At 37.4% G+C, this 17,232-nt stretch overlaps 1 protein-coding gene and 1 long non-coding RNA gene across 2 annotated transcripts; both read right to left on the bottom strand.

Annotated features, from left to right (window-relative positions):
• Positions 1-1,265: 1,265 nt before the first annotated feature.
• On the bottom strand, positions 1,266-3,896 carry LOC127802076 (transcription factor GTE7-like). The gene is made up of 3 exons (XM_052337758.1): positions 2,217-3,896; positions 1,917-2,124; positions 1,266-1,817 (listed from the first exon to the last, which is right to left on the bottom strand). The coding sequence occupies exons 1-3, from the start codon at positions 3,666-3,668 to the stop codon at positions 1,726-1,728; spliced, it is 1,752 nt and encodes a 583-aa protein (XP_052193718.1). The 5' UTR covers positions 3,669-3,896; the 3' UTR covers positions 1,266-1,725.
• Positions 3,897-7,603: 3,707 nt separating this feature from the next.
• Positions 7,604-9,050, bottom strand: LOC127800994 (uncharacterized). The gene is made up of 3 exons (XR_008022920.1): positions 8,889-9,050; positions 8,579-8,670; positions 7,604-7,717 (listed from the first exon to the last, which is right to left on the bottom strand). It is a non-coding gene; the product is annotated as an uncharacterized LOC127800994 (long non-coding RNA).
• Positions 9,051-17,232: the final 8,182 nt, after the last annotated feature.

Raw genomic sequence — 17,232 nt, 5'->3', positions numbered from 1 at the left:
TGCCTGGACATGTTACAGCATCCATATATATATATATATATTTCGCTTTCGACTTTCTAATCGTAATGCGATTTAATTCAATAGCAGTGATGATTCTATTTTAATCTAAGGAACAAATTGCCAAAAGTTTTATCATCTTGAAGAATCTGCGGGTAATGATATATCTTCTCCCTTCTTGGAAAGGTTTTTCAAACTCACATCAAAACTTGGAAGTGAAATTGTGCCGATGAGAGGATGCATCTGGTGGGTGCTTTGTCTCTTGCAGACTCATATTATTTTAAGAAAGTGTCCCTTCTTGATATCAGAAAAGGGCGGCAGCCCAGTGGCCTATTCCTTCACGTCTCCCAGCATATATAAAATATATCGACATCTAGAGATTCCTTTTACAACACAAATTCAAGGCAGAGGTGGAAACCCCGTTGAAGGCACGGCCATTATTTCGTCAACTTCAACCACTCTTCCATTTATAAGATGGTGCTAAGACTTTTGGCCTCAATTACTAATAAGACCCAAAAACGGAGTTCAGAATATGTACTGCTGCGACATTAATGTATGAATTTTGTTTCTAGAAGATAGCAACAGAAACCCCACTAAATTTTGTGAGCAACTGTGATACAGACCCAGTCAACCACAACTTCAAACCATCACCCAAGAAGTTCAAACAATAGGGATTGATTTGCAGAATAGAAATTTGGCCGTAGGGATAGGGGGATTCACTTTCTAGATAGATAGATAGATAGATGGTCTTTTTCAGTGCACCGGGTGGTTGGGAACCTGAGAGAGTCTATCTCTCAATGCCTACTAAAATGGGTCCACCGACGCTTGACCCCCGCGGGGGGGAGGGGAATCTGGGCACCAGATGACCATGGATTGGAGTTTCCCTCTTCCTGGGTGAGTGACATTGTGCAATTCACTTGTATTTTAATTGTTTGCTCTTTTTAACTCTCTTTAGCTGTCTCCCTTCTAAAAAGGGCCAAGTTGAATCAATGCCAACTCGCTGGCAGAGAGGAGAAAAAAAACAAAAAAGCCAAAAGTCTTAAAAAGACTGGTCACGGCGGTTCATTTACACTCCCTACCTTCCAACTCTGTGGAAACAATGAACAGTTCAGATGGTCTGAACTCAAATGGGCCGTGAATGGTTATGACCATTAAATGCCTATTTTCAACTGGGCTTCTGTCCTAAGAATGACAACGCAAGGGAGGGCCGCACCAATCAAGAGAAGAAGAGTACACGAGTGAGTGGGCAGGAAAGGAAAGCAAAGCTCTTCTGCAAGGAAGAAAAATCAGGTGTATTAGTGTTTGTAAACTGTACAAAAGAAGTCTCAACTCTCTACACATCTCTTCTTCTAGCCACTTCTTCTAATTAGGAATTCACCCTCTTCTTTAACTCCAATCACAACTACATTTCTCAAATCTTCTTACAACTACACATGGTTTTCTGCAACTGGGAGGCTCACCCAATTGCTCCCAGCTAACACTCAGCTGCCAATAATACAACCTCCTTCCTGTAGCTGTGACAGCAACCCAAAACCCACAAAGTAATTCAGAACACGCAGGCCAGGCATGGATCATTAATTCAGCTCATTTCAGCATTTCTATGGATCCGCATCCAAGTAGGAAAGAGCGACCTATACCTCAGCAACAGTCACCGCACAACATCGAATCCCCTTCTTCCCGAAGGGGAAGAACTGATTTCACATAATTGATTTATTCATCCATGGCCTCTCAAGTCTTTGAGAATTCCTTGGATTCCAGGCCCCTTGACTGTGCTTCATCTGCGTCTGAATCACTACCTGAAGAGCTCCCCGAATCAGAATCTGCATACAAACCTCGCAGTAATAAGAATTTCTGCCTTTTAACTTGCTGAAACTTCCATTTCAAGAGAGTAACAAATCTAAAGGAATGTAGGAACATACCACTTGATGAGGATGAATCACTGCTAGAGCTGCTAGAACTGCTAGAGCTGCTGGTGGCATGGGCGTTATCATGGCCACCATCATCCTTCTCAATCTCAACTGGTGGGAAGCTGCTCATTGGCATCTCATCGCCAATATCCACATCTTCATCCCCAGCGTCTCCTTTCTTCGGCTTCTTGACAGTATCGGCTTTTTCACTAACAGAGAGCTGCCATTGACCAATAAATCCGTCAGCGAAAACCTACGTTTAGAGTGCCAATTATAGATCAAAGATGGAAGCAAATTTAGCCATGATTTTACCGCATTGTCCTCGCCAGAGGCCGTTCCAGTGGCCATTGCTGAAGCTGAATTGTTCATCATGAGTGCTTGCCTCTTAGTCTTGCTCACCATCTTCTTCCAGTTCGTCACAAATCGATCAAGCTCCCAAAGGGTCTCCGTATCAAGAGCCTCAATGTCGAGCTCGATTTCATCCCCATCTTGCCCCAAATGTTGATTTCTCTTCCTTATGATCTGGACTAACTGAGGCATCTTCTCCTGAGGTAAACTCTGCAATCCAAGACCTAGCTTGTGCTTCTCGTCAATGCTCATTGGCCTCTTGTTGGGATCTTTTGCCTTCGGCTTTGGCAGCTTCCCCGGAATTGGCCTCACCACTGCCGGCTTCACAGGCTGCGCCGGAACTGGTGATGGAGTATGAACTGGAGATTGCACCGAGGGTGGATTTGACGATGTGGCATTTGACACACTGGCAGGCATTTGCATCTTCTCATGTTTTGGTTGAGCAGGAGCAGAACTTGGCCTCGGTTTCTTAGCCTTTTCAGGGGTCGGAATGCGATTCCATGAGCTCCCCTGTAATTCATCGCTGACGACGCCACGTTGCTCTCTCGGTTCGACCTCGTACTTCTCCTGTATCGGTCTATACAACTCCTCAAAACGAGCAAGAAGCTGTTCGGCCAATGAATGTACCTCATCGCCCTTTGGATTGTACAGCAGTGCATTGTTAAAGGTTAATCTCACATCTGCTGCAAAATCGGCCGGCGTAGAGTACAAATTCTTGCCAAATTTCGATTTCACTGTTCCTAGATCCATAGGGTTCTTAATTATCTGATGATAATCATGAAGCCCCAACGCCACAGCATCGACCGGCTTGTTGAAAATCCAACTGTGCTTGTGCTTCAACAACTTCGTTAACACCTGCCTGCTCACCTTCATCAAACTCCCAATCTCGTTGGCATCAAGACCTTTATTATCGGACGTCGATTGGGACGGCTTCTTCGAATCTTTGGAAGGAACAAAAGGAATCGGCCTCTTCTTCCCGGAAAGCTTCTTGCTTTTGCCAAGAGGTTGGGGCTGGAATTTCCCGGACTCGATGCGATCGTTCAACCGCCGGATCTGTTCCAGCTCCGAAACCAGTCGCTTCTGGAGTTCGATTATCTCGCTTCTGGAACACGTAGCGACGTTGAAGCTAATGTACCCGCCGGGATTGAAATCAGCGCGGCTGTTGGATTCGGTGCGGTTGAACGGCAATGCATCGTCAGAGACGGAACGTGTGACGGCCGCCGAATCATTGATCTGCCGCCCATTCGCCTGACCCGGGAGCGCGTGAAATTGCTTCTTCTTCGAAATGGAGTTAGGGTTAGGGTTAGGGTTAGGGTTAGAGTTCAGATGGTTGGTGAAAGGGAGTTTGCCCATAAATCCGCCACCGGATTGGCCCCAGCTCGATTCATTGCGGCTAGCTAGTACGGCGGAAGCCATGAAACGGACCGGCGGCGTTGAACTTCAGCGAATCTCCGGCCAAACACCTCCAATTCCGATGTCACCGAAATCATGAATCAAGAACGGCGTTCCCCCGAATCTCTCACCCTAACCTCCGATCACCGTCCGGGCAGGCGCATACACAAAAATCTGTATGTATATATACACGCATAAAGATAGCCCCAACGATGAAGTCTAGGGTTTGGATTGAGCGAGGAACAAGAGGGGATGAGCATCGCTTCTTAAAGGCGATTAGATCTGCCCGTGCAGACCCCGGGCAGCTCCTCCTCCGTCGATCTTCGTCCGATTTCCAATCCTACGGCCCGCGTTGGTTTCTCTGCTGTCTCGCAGGTGACCGGGTAGCCTGTAAAAGACGGTGGGGATCTTTGTGACTCGATGACGAGGCATCCGCTACACCGTCCGATCTGATGCGTGCTTCGTCGAAAAGGGGTATTGTGAATTTGGGGGTGAATTTGAATGGAATGTGTCGCGAATTTAGGGTTTATTAGCGTGGGCCCCGCAGAGGGTGATGACGTGGACGAGAACGTTACCCCGTGACAGCGAAAGCAACACAGTTCACACGCGTGGGGGGTAGAGTCGTAAATTCAGGCGCACTCCCGGAGGCTGAATTACGGAACTACCCTCCCAAGGACAGATATAAATGATGGTGTCGTGGACTTTGTTTTCACTTTGCTGAGGGAAGGGTTGATTTGGTAAATACCTAACTCATGGATAACGAGTTTATTCCCTAAAATAGGGTGCCCCAACATATCAACAATCCGGATTATTTATAGGAAAATGACATGTTTATAAATTATAACCCCTTTTTTTCCCTAAAATTATTATTGAAAATAAATTTTTAAAATTCTTAATGGGCATTTTTTGTAAAATTAAATATATTTTTTTTATAAATAAGAGTAAATTAACAAAACCTATAAAGCATGTACAAATAATAATATATCTCTTCAACAACCAAAAAAAAAAAAAATCAAAACCAATCTAATAAAAAAAATACGAAAAAAAACAAGACGAACATAAAGCAAATCTAAGTAGAATGATCACAACTAAAAAGAAGAAAACAAGCCTTATCAAGCCAGATAAGAATGAACCAGACCAACTATACTAGAGTTTTTGTTAGTTGCTCAGAGGTGTTTTTCTTTTTCTTTTCTTTAAAATCTATCGTCTTATTAATTTTTATAAATTTATCTATTTATTTCTACTTAAATAAAATGACTATTATCCTTTGTAATACTATTATTATTTTCTTGTCTAAATTTGTAAATCATGTAATGTAAGACAATTTAAATAGTAATATGAAATTAACGATTTAAAACTCATAAATGATGTGCGTACATTGCATACTTATTTTGTCATGATACATAATTATCATACACTTAAGTGATAGACAAAATTAAACTCAAATTGAAACTAAAATATCAAATTTAAGTATTGTACTTTACATAACACATTGTTAGGATTAAATTCAATTACGTAATTGGTATCTGATGAATTGTGGTGATGGTAGAAAGATCACTAAGTACGTTTGAGTTCAAACTATTGCAAAGGTAAGATTATGTACGTTCTTCAATTATAGTCTTCAATAATCAAATTAGTATTTAAAAGTAAGTGAAATAAATAATATCGAACCTTTAGGTGTTAGATGTCTTTATCTATTGAAATCCTACTCTTTATATAGATCGAGTCTAGAATGGGTATCTCTTACTGAAATTTTTAAATTTCGAGAGATATTTTTGTAACATAGATTCTTTTATTAACTAATAGGATATTTGGTTAGTACATATATCATGTTTCGACTAAGATATATGACACGTCATGATAAACTCGTCTCAAACTAAATTTTAAAATTAAATTTATAAATAAATATAATTTCAAAATACCTCTTATCAAATTTGCATTATTAATCTTTAAGTATAAATGAAATTAAGATGAATGATGTCTTAATGAATTTGAGATGAATGATGTCTTAGCATTTTGTGCAACTAAGCTTTCTTTACACTTACAGCTCATACCCTCATAGTGTCTCTACTTCATTCATCACTTCTCCCACGTGCTCCCATTACTATATTTAATCATTTAATTATCTTTTTAAGTATATATATTTTATATAGATTTTGTATTAATTAATTATTAAAAAATAACATTATATTAACATTTTTTAATTACAAATAAAGAAAAAAAGTTATGTTAGGTAGTTGACAATTAACCTAAAAGAATGTCAAATCATATATTATGACTTTTAAATGATTATTTATTAAAATTTTAAAAAATAAAAAATATCACTCTTTAGTGGGTGTTCGTAGGAGGAGAAGTCGATAACCTTTCAGATTATAATTTTTTTTTTAATTAATGTTGAGTAGAATTATTATTTTTTATTTATAGTGTCGAGTGCATATATAAGATAAATGACTAAAACGTCACAAATTAATTAATTTATTTGAAATTTTAAGGACCCTTAGTAATTTTAACTTAGGGTTATTTTGGTAACTTTATGTTTATAAGATTAAAATTTGACTACAATTGTGATGTCACACGTGGCAAGAAGTGTTTCTCAAGTAATTCCCAAAATCTTGTTTCATAGTACAAACTGCAAATATTAATAAATAGAGAAAATAATTCCCATTCTCTATCATGATTCTTTATGACTATTGGTGGGGTGTTAGTTGAATTCTGTAAATTTAATGTAAAATCAAATCACAAAGTTCCTATGATTTTAAAATTACTAATTTATCCCAACTCAACTTTGCATTTATGGGGTCTTATTCAATTTAATTTGTCGTCATTTTGGATGAATAGAAATTGTATTAAAACTAAACGAGTAATTTATATTGGGTTCGGAAAAAATCTAAAAGACCGATAATAATGTTAATTATCGTTTTTAAGGTAATAGTGAAAACGACGATAAGTATATTTTGTTTTAAGATAAAGTATATTTATTAGATCTTATTTGTAATATCAAAACAATTATATCGATGGATGATAAATGTATTATATTTTGAATTACTTAATCAACTCATAAAATTATTTAAATATTAAAAATACTATACAATAAATGAACATTGTTTGAAAACTAAAGGCGTGCAATTTGGTTTGAGAAGTCCTTTCCAAACCAAAGCCTTAATAATGATTTAGCTACTTCTCAAATCATAATCAAACCTCCATGTATTTTAATTAACTTAAATCATAACTTATCGATTTGGATTGTTTGAGTAACGTAAGAAATATAATAATTGAAATTCAAAAATTAGTATATACCTAACAAAATTAAAGCAATTTCATTAAATACTAAAAATCACGATATGTCGTCAATTATGTGACATCTTCTTATTAGAAGAGATATAAAAATCATATAAAACTAAAACTAAAATTAGTACATGTCGATTTACCGAACTATAAAACTGAAACCTACCACCATGGTCGATTTTTCCAACAGTTTTAAATTGTCACTGACTGCCTAAATAAATAAAAATGATTTGGTGGTTTGGATCCGTTCAATATGGGCATTAAATACTTTTTTTTGCACACCCTTACCAAATATAAATTACATTTATTGTTATATAACCATTATTTATAAAATAATGATTAATTTTATCATAATATTATTAAGAGTTTAAAAGATAACATAATCTAAATATCATAATTCAATTTAATTTATTGATACAATCATATACCAGTTTAGAAGGGTGGAATTTTTTTTTTAAATTATTCCCTATCACTAACGCCCCTTGATCCCCTACTCTAAGGGGAAAGGTAAATCAGGACCCGACAGTCCCTTAGTTTTGAGAGGCTGCCAGGTCCTGATTTACCTCCCTCCCTTAGAGTGGAGTACCAGAGGGCGTTAATGAAGGACATAATTTAAAAAAAAAAAAAAAAGAATAGAATGAGTAAAAAAAAAAAAACACAAACAATGTGTCAACAAACCCAAAAAAAAAAAAAAAAAACACTAAAATGGGCAGAATGAGCAGCTAGAACACACAAAAGACTTGAGGGGTCACAGCAGCATTCATCCAGGCGGCAGCAGCAACAGAGGGCTGCAAATTTCACAAAATTACAATCAATTAGAATTTTCAAGCAATTAAACACTAATAACATGATAAAATCCCAAATCCCATTTGGTAAGATTGACTATATACATTATTCAATAATCAATTTTGATATTGCCTATTAGGTATCGAATTGGTATCATTTAATACAAAGTGAAACAAACACACGAAATAAGTTCCATCATGCTCACATGAATAGAAACAAAGAGATATATAAATTTAATGTGATTTGTCAATGTGTGGAATGTGTTAGTGCTCACACAGGCAAATGAGAAACATAAATTCACTATATGAATGAATGATTGGTTCGTAAAAAAGATAAATTATCTCATTATCAATCTCATAACCTCAACACATTTAAATTCACAATTTTATCTATACCCTAATTAGTGTGTCCTCTCATCTTTTAATAATCACATATTTAGTGTATCCTCTCAATTAAATTATTGATTGATTACAAAATACCTACTTGTTATAATATAATATTGTCTAAATTAGAATTCAAGTTAAACTCGAGTTAATTTTAATATATGACCTTATATTCTATAAAATATTCATCATTAATACCTCTTGTCAACTTTTTCACACAAAGACATGTAAATAGTACAAAGTGTAGATGCTAAGAAAAATGATTAATGCCCAAAATCTTGGCCCAAAATGGGGGAAATGATTACTCTACCCCTATTATTGAAATAACTATTTTAACCCTTTTTGAGTGAAAATAATCACTCTGCTCTTGATTTCTGTCTAAGATTTCAAATCAAATATAAAGTTCATGCCCTAATTTTATTCCTTTGTAGGGCACTTTCATATATGTGTGTGTGGGTGTGTGTGTAATGGGTGTATTACCATCCTTCAAGAAAACCAGGCTCTCTTCTTGGAGGTGGGGGAGGAGCAACATACTGGGGGGGGTGCCATCACTGGGGGCCCTAGATAATACCCTGCCCAAATCAAGATCACCACAATTTCAAGATCCAATCATCATGAATCAAAATACCCACTTTGTTTTCTTCTCTTTTAGGGTTCTTTTCGATCTAAAGATGATCAGGCAAGAAGGGAAATTAAGTGATTAAGAACCAAGAAAGAATATTGATCTCTGCTGCAACAGAGAAGGAAGAAGGAGAGATCAGAGAAGATGGGCAGGGAGATGGGACAGTACCTTGAGCTGGGTAGGGATAGCCATACTTGGGATCACTCATCCTTCTATGCCACAAAACCCTAAAACCAGAAGATGAAGATGAAGAAAGAGGGGTGTGTGAGTGTGTGTGTGTGTGTATATATATATATATATATATAGCAGATGATGGATGTATTGAGCCTTTCAATGGGTATGGAAGAAAAGGAAGAAAGCCCTAGAAGAAAGGTATCTCAAGCTTTTCAATCTACCATATAAAATTGATTTGTTGGAATGCCATCCATCTTTCACCCTCCCCCACACACATATATATATGTTAGAAATGTTAACCAGACAGAGAGTTTTGACATTTTGTATTATTAATGGTCAAATAATACCCTTAAACTATTTCCTTACCAAAAAGTAATTATTGACAATATAGTGAATAAGTATCTGACCGTTAATTCTAAATACAATACAAAATGTGAAAACTCCCTGTCGGTGTAACATTTCTTAAGATGTAAGGACACACCTTTTGTCACTCTTTCTTTCTCCTGATTGGGTGGCTGGTTCTGGTTCTAGAGGGAGGGAGGGAACCTGCCCGAGTTGAGTACTCTGTGACTCAGAAAGGTGCCATTGGCATGAGAAGAGGCGTATATTCTACAAAATCCAACACTCAATTCAAATTGGATTCTTCTTCTTCACACAGTTCACAAGCCTTGCCCTTGAAGGATCTGTTTCCACATTTCCCATAGTTTTTCATTTGCTCTTTTTATTTTTTTTAATAACCCAAATTCCGAATTTTGTCAAATTAGTTTGACACACAACCTTCTTCTCAATTCATCCGTCAAATAAATTCAAATATAATCACAGATTATATACACATAAAATAAAATATTTAAATCGTACATTTACATAAAACAAATGCCATCAAAAGAATTTGCTTTTCTTTCTTCTTTAGCCTTTTGTTTAAGGTATTTAACAATCCACACACTTGTCAATTCTACATCAATTTAATAATTTATGAAAAAATTATCTTTTTAACACTTTATGTAACACTCATCATCAATGATTAAAATATTAACGTGATCGAAAATCTACCAAAAAATTTAGTAAATAATGGCCGATAATTCGATATTTGTATATATTCTTTTTATTAGGATGAATATAAATATATTAGTAGTTTATTAGATTTTTTAATTTTCATTATGAGGCTCAAGATATGTCCTAACATAAACTGTTAACGTTTTGCCCCTTTTTTTTTTTAAATAAAATTATTATGTATATTTTTCGATCTACTTTTTATGGGCTGAGCTCAATCCAGCAAGTCGACTCAATCACCTAAAAACCTAGTAGGCCTCAAACCAAGTTCATCGGAGCAAGATCGCACATTGCTAAAACCCGAACTCAGATCACGGGACCAAATAGGCTTTAAACGAGCTCTCAGCAATACCACTAGCGAGCTCCCGACGATGCTTAAAGTGATGATGAGTTTCCAGCAATACTTCCAACTCATTAGCCTAATTGATTAGTTCGCATGACAAGAGGGTCACAGGCTAACCGAAGAACAGTTGTGGGCTAAGGGTTATTCTTGTTTGGCCATTCAGGCCCAATCTAGCCTCACCCTCTCGATCCATTTTCTTGGCTTATGGTGGTCTCATCTTAGTCATGTACCTGCCTGCAACAAAATCATTTCAACTATTTCTGAATTTTCGTGCGCCTATCTCAGATCATATCCCCATTAATGGCAAATTCCATTCCCATTAATAAGGATTCTGTCGGCACCATTCCATTGTTTGGGCGTCTCCGTCGGCACCGGATATTCAGTCCTATCACTTGCAGGCACATGACATGTTCAGAAAGACATTTCTTCCTTTTATATACAGCCAACTCTTTTCAGAAGCAGGTATGCTCTTCTTTGCTAATCTACTTGAATGTCAGAGTACTTGCAAGTGTCAGCCGCCAGAAAACCTACCAAACCACTCAAAATCTTTGTTGTATCTACTCTCCTTCTTGGTTCATTCGATCATCGCGGACCAATAAATTATGGTTGATCAATTTTGAATGTCGACAAAAATACTTATTTATAGAAAAGAAAAGAGTAATCATCGACAATTTTTTTGATAATTAATACTAAAAATTATACAAAACGTTAAAACTTAGTGTTTAAATAATTTTTTTTAATAAACCCCTTTATATTATGATGATGGAAAGAAGGCCATTTTAGTATGTTATTTTTTTAATTTTTTGTGGTAAAAAATTTAAAAGAAGTTACATTCATCATGTATAAATATTTATTAGAAGTGTGGTTCGTGTTATGCACGTATAAATAAAAAATAAAATATTTTAAATAAAATTTTATTAGATGGCTATTGATAGATGTAGTCTAGTTTTTTTATATTTTTAATGTAAAATTTAAATTAAGATTAAAATTAGTAAAATGATAAAATTAAATACTTTATTCTTATAAAGTCATGACATCAAATCTTGGTAATTAAGTTTTTTTTTTATTTTTAAACAAGAAATATAAAATATTCTCTTAGCTTATATAATAATATCGAATAAATTACATAATTTCATAAAAAAAAAAACTCACAACAAGATACATTAATTTTATAAAAGAAATTATTAATTGTTATAATTATAGTCGAAATTCAAATTTAACTATTATTGAGAGACATTTATAATTGAAGATCTATTTTAATCGGAATATAAAGTTATATAAATTCTTTTTTATATATATTTATAAATTAAGTGGTAGATTTATAAATAGATATTTAATATTTTATAATTATTATAACAATATAATCATAATAATATTTTACTCTTTTTACCAATAATTTTTTTAATTTGTGTTTTTCATATAAAAAATTTATATTTATTTATATATTTAATTATTAAATCAAAATTAATCTTCAATCTTAAATTCTTACATTAATGCATTATCTTTCAAACATTTATAATGGTAATTATAATTATAATATTACTTCAGATCACATTATTGGTAATAGCAAAAACAAATGCCTATAATTGGCGGCATCATTTAGCAGCAAAATCAACACGCTTTTCCGACCCCACACGTTAACCAAAAAGATTATTCTACTTTCTTCTTCCTCCCCACCACAAACTTCTCTTTCCACCTCTGAAAAAGTGATTGAAAATCATATATATATATATATATATATTCTTTAAAAAAGTTAGTATAAAAAATATTGTTATTGAAGGATCATGAACGAGGAAACAAAGCATGCAACAGAAGCGTTTTAAAATCAAAAACGTTCCTCGTATTGATAAGAATTTAGGAGACTTACTTTTGCGGCGGATTACCGGACGGAATGGAGCGATGGGAGCTTCTTCGCGTGGTGGAGACGACGGCTGTCCTGCTAGCCTTCGGCTCCGTCGCATCAGAACTCAAACGCACCCTTTCGATCTTCCGGAGTATGACTCGAACTCGTGGCCTCTCTTCGGTGAAGAAGAATGAAAAACGACTTAGATGAAAAAACAACTAAAGAGAGATATATATAGGGAGAACCCTAGGGTTAAAACCCTAGTGGGCCAAACCCTAATGGGCCAAGATCTTTTAATTAATTTTCTAATTGGGTTAGCCCAATTAATTAATTAAAAACCCTAATGAACTATTATTTTATTCTAGCCCAATGGACCATTCTGAATAAAATAATTCTCTCTCAATGTAATTCATCCAACAAGCCAAATGTATTAAAAAATACATGAGTTACATCGAGCTACCCCGGGGACCAAAAGACAAATTATTCACGGCTACTAAAATGACCAAAATATCCCTGCTACCTAGTAGCTATATTTTGTCATTCTAAGTGTTCCAACTATCACCATATGGTAACACTGACCCCACGAATAATTTTGCATATGCCATGTCTTTGACCTACTAGTGTAATGACGAAAATACCCCTCTGCGTAACACCCATCATTTAGAAAGGAATAATGTACTAACACCTTTCTAAATGACTTCTACCATCCTTAGATCACTAGTCCAATAATCCGTGACTACTCGAATGTACTTGCTTATCACTGGGAGCAACCCAGAAGCACACACTCTTAAGTCACGTTCCCAGGGCCCTGGATTATTCGATTATTCTTGGACAATCACAAGGGAGTGAATCACAGAAACTATCTTGTATTAGTCTGTCTTAGCTAATTAGAAACCATACTCCCAACTCAAAAGGATATTGATCTTTGACAGACCTCACCTACAATGAATCTAAGAATATAGCTCTAGGTTCACTAGACCACCAACTAATACTCAAGTATTAGAGTACTCGTCCACGTAGTAGCAGTGATAGACTAGCTCCATGATAATTAGTACTTTGTCATTAGCTTCTATCACAGGTCCACTCTACGCATTCCAAATGCGCTTGTACAATTAGAGTAAACGGACTGTTTACTGGCTAAGGCAAGCCATCCTCCATTAGGATCTATTGCACAATGATCTTATCATGATAGAATGCCCAGTTCTATCAAAAGATCAAGAGTTATATTTTCTTGCTTATTAAGTATTCATGATTCATGCCTAACTGTGAAGAACGACCCTGTAAGCACCCCCGCCCGGATATCCCAGCCGCCCGGACTACCCGAACGGGAGCGCCTACGGGAGGAGAAAAGAATAAGACACCAGACAAAGACCACCCCGGCATGCATACACAAAAAATAAGAACAGCGGAAGCAAAACTCAATACATGCATGCACTATGGGTACCCCGCTAACACAGCGGTCACAAGATAAATAAATAAACACAAACTCCTATGCCGACATACACAAGACTCAAGAAAACACCTGGCACAGTACAAAATAATAGAGCAAATTCTACTTAGACATCAGAGTGGATAGGGATTGACGAGACTGCCTGTACACCACATCGACTCTGCCGTTAAAGCTGACTCCCTTGCCACGGCTCACGCCGCCACTACCTGGAATGATGGAAAGCAAGGTGAGTCGAGAGACTCAGCAAGCATAAAGAAAAGAAAGGCTGTAGGCTGAGTATAACCAAAAAAACTCTTCCCAAAATAAACCCCCAGGTACACACAAGCCATGAGACGCTACAACACAACAGCTCAATAGCATAACAAAATAAAAGCACATACCGGTCCTTGGGGCCCACATAAGACACTTGGCACCCAAGTCCCATACCAACCTGCCGCTGCCCTGAAAGGCAACAAATGTCTCCACAAACCTGCGCGCGCTGTCCCAGGCCGGTACTCCCGTCACCTGTATCCGTCGGTACTCCCGACAACTGAGCCATAGGCTCCCTCGGAACTGTACTCCCGTCCGAGAACTAAATACTACCAGTATCCATGCAATGCACATAGAAATGCAATGGCGTAGTGAGCATCAACGTGATACAAGGCGCCCATACATCCAGGCATCAGGCCATGCTCCGCCCACATAGTAAACCACACGCCATGCATATGCTCGCGCTGGATGCAACCTAACCAAACTAGAATGTCCGTGTCCAAGCATTCTCAATAAATGGATATCCCAATATGCATCCCGTACCCATGCGTATATCAAATCATGAACAGTAATACAATGTATCTAATCATGCAGTAAATCACATACCGGCAGAGCTAATCAGCAGTGCCCGGCACCGGTCAACGGTCAGTGACTAGGAGTGTCCACCCGACGGTCCACATCAGGGCCGTACAATAGTCTACCCCAGCGTCACCAACAACCGACCCCTGCCCTACTGCTCGATAGCTCTAACCAAACCATAAATAAATCCGAGAAAAACTGTAAATAAACCCCATAAAATCATAAATAAACTCGCTCGTCTAGGAACCTAGTTCCCAAGCTGGGTCCGGCATCATTCCCAAAAGGAGTGGGGGCGGTACAAACCCCCATAGGCTCACAACAAATAAAATGCTAGAAGTCTCGGATTTAATTTAATTAAAACAAATGAATAATACTTCAACAGATAAGGCTAAGTGCCAAAACAAAGTAAGGGAGAAGACTAAATACGAGAAATCACGGGGTCTTTCACGGGAATTGAAAAGCACGATGAGAGGGTTAGGAGCTTGCCTTTACACGGCCGTTTTTGACCCTTCTTGCACTCCCGCTGCGAAGTAAAACGTTTCCTGATAATTAATAAAATCATAAGTCCCAATTATATGTTATCAATAAACATATACTCCACTTATATATATTATTAAACCCATTCTCTTACATTCGCGACACCCCACAACTCACTGCTACCTCATCCATAATATATTTATATACATATATAACACTCCTTTGCTTATCACCTCATCAAGTCTAATTCCATCAAGCCCAATTCAATTAATGCCCACACTCCACAACTAAATGGCCGCTAAAACTCACACCTCCACATATATATATATATATATACTTACACACAGTGCTATTCACGCACCCACCCGATTCACTGCGTTTATATTTATATATATATATATATATATCGACACACTCTCACAGCAACACACCCACTCTCACAGACAAAATAATATAAATTCTCACGCACACACTGCCCACTCTTGCACACAGTATAATCATCCAAAATTACTAAAATCAAACTTTTAAATAATTTCTAACCGAACAAAATTGTTTACTCACCCGAGTAATTAATCCGCAATGAAATTTGACTAAATCCTCAACTTCTCCCAATTTTCCTCAAGATTTCCAGCCTTTACGTGCCATTTTCTTCTTCTCCCGAGCTCTCTGCTCTGCTCCAATTTAATCCAAATTTTTTGCTTCAATTTGAAGCATAAAAGGCAGCAAAATCGGTAGAAAAACATGGCCAATTTGGCCTTAAAAAGCGTGCAAACAGTGGGCGTGGGAGAGTGGCAGCGCGGATGCACCAGCGCGCGCCACGTGGCAGCCAAGGGCTGCCCACCGCCTAATCAAAACGGCGTCGTTTTGGCGCTTTATGGCTGATAAAAATCCAAAAGAATTCCTCCAGCGCGCGCAGCCGAGAATCGATCCCGCGTCCCCCCGCATGCACACGCGCACGCATAACCGCTCGGCTGGCACTCACCTTCATACATATATACAGATTTAACTAAATTTAAGGTGACTTATCGCCATTTCCAAAATTTACATTTCAGCTCCCACATTTTCTATTATTTGCATATTGGCCCGAACTTCACTTTCCTTCTTATTACACTCAAACCCCGAATTCTCCAAAAATTCTACCAAAGTAATTTAGTTAACCCTTTTATAAATACTCCCAATAATTTATTTAAATTTCCTACTTCCTCAAAATTACATAAATAAATATTTTTTTTAATACTCCAAATACCCAAATAAATTAATAATCATTTATTTAATTCCCAAATTTTGGGATGTTACAATCCTCCCCTCCTTAAAAGAATTTTGTCCTCGAAATTCGCGCTCAGTCAAACTTCTCAAGATACGCCCACACCTCTCACGATTTTACTCAACATCACCTCTGAAACATTCCATATCATCATTTTTCAGTTCCCACAACTCCCTAATCCATCACTTCTATTGGATCACGTTATGGCCACTGATACCTCAATCGGCGTAAGGATCGTCTTTAATCATAACCCAACATGGTTCGCCTATTACAACATCATAACTCAATCGATCCCCAAAGCTATCTCGACCACATACCAATTTCAATAAAAAAAACCGATTCACAGCCCAAAGCCCAAAGCTATTGTAGCTAACTTTAAGTGCATTCGGTAACGATAGGAGTGGGGCCATCCTCTTGCATGTCGAGAAGCTAATGCTCGCTAACGTGACCTAAACCTGCCACGTACTTATGACGCACTAGAACACGGAAACGATACGACATCCTCAATCAAGGATTCAACAGCAATATCCTTTAGTCTGACTTTTCCAACTGATTCTTAACCAGGTACACAGTATTTTCTCGGCAGTACTTACTCCCACAATTTGTCGCGTATGCTCGGGATCTAAAATGTCACCCGATCTCCCCTCCTAGGAATCGACTTACCCAATTGTGGGTTCCTTCTACGGCTCATTTGATAACTACCAACCCTTCACCTTGTCCTTCAAACCTCTATTCATCAAGCTATGGCGGTTGTTTACAGTTACTCGCTTTGTGCCACTTCCTGGTCAAACCGAAAGCAACGATCGTCGGACGAACAACCGTCCCCAATGTCTGCGGACAATTCATCACATATGGCCCAACTGGCTACACAAATAGCAGATAGATCGATGAAACTGGGACGACCCACAGTGATTCTTCCTCTCATGGTCTGCACTTCAGGAGTCTAACCATAACCTCGCCGATAGCTAAACTCGTACAACATTAACAAGACCAAAGGTAATTTCTAACCAAAGATGCTCGGGACACTCAACCCATACGGTCCATAAGTGCCTCCGTAATGTTAGCCACCTCAAACATCATCAG

Source organism: Diospyros lotus, chromosome 5, assembly GCF_014633365.1.
Source record: "Diospyros lotus cultivar Yz01 chromosome 5, ASM1463336v1, whole genome shotgun sequence".
NCBI classification, from domain to species: Eukaryota; Viridiplantae; Streptophyta; class Magnoliopsida; order Ericales; family Ebenaceae; genus Diospyros; species Diospyros lotus.
This window is presented reverse-complemented; position numbering and strand designations above follow the sequence as displayed.

Excerpts from the sequence above, each read along its gene's own strand:
- LOC127802076 (XM_052337758.1), bottom strand. The coding sequence starts at position 3,668 with ATGGCTTCCGCCGTACTAGCTAGCCGCAATGAATCGAGCTGGGGCCAA. Across the intron at positions 2,125-2,216 it reads CCTCTGGCGAGGACAATGCG|CTCTCTGTTAGTGAAAAAGC; the intron begins GTAAAATCATGG and ends GGTCAATGGCAG. Across the intron at positions 1,818-1,916 it reads TGATTCATCCTCATCAAGTG|ATTCTGATTCGGGGAGCTCT; the intron begins GTATGTTCCTAC and ends GTTTGTATGCAG.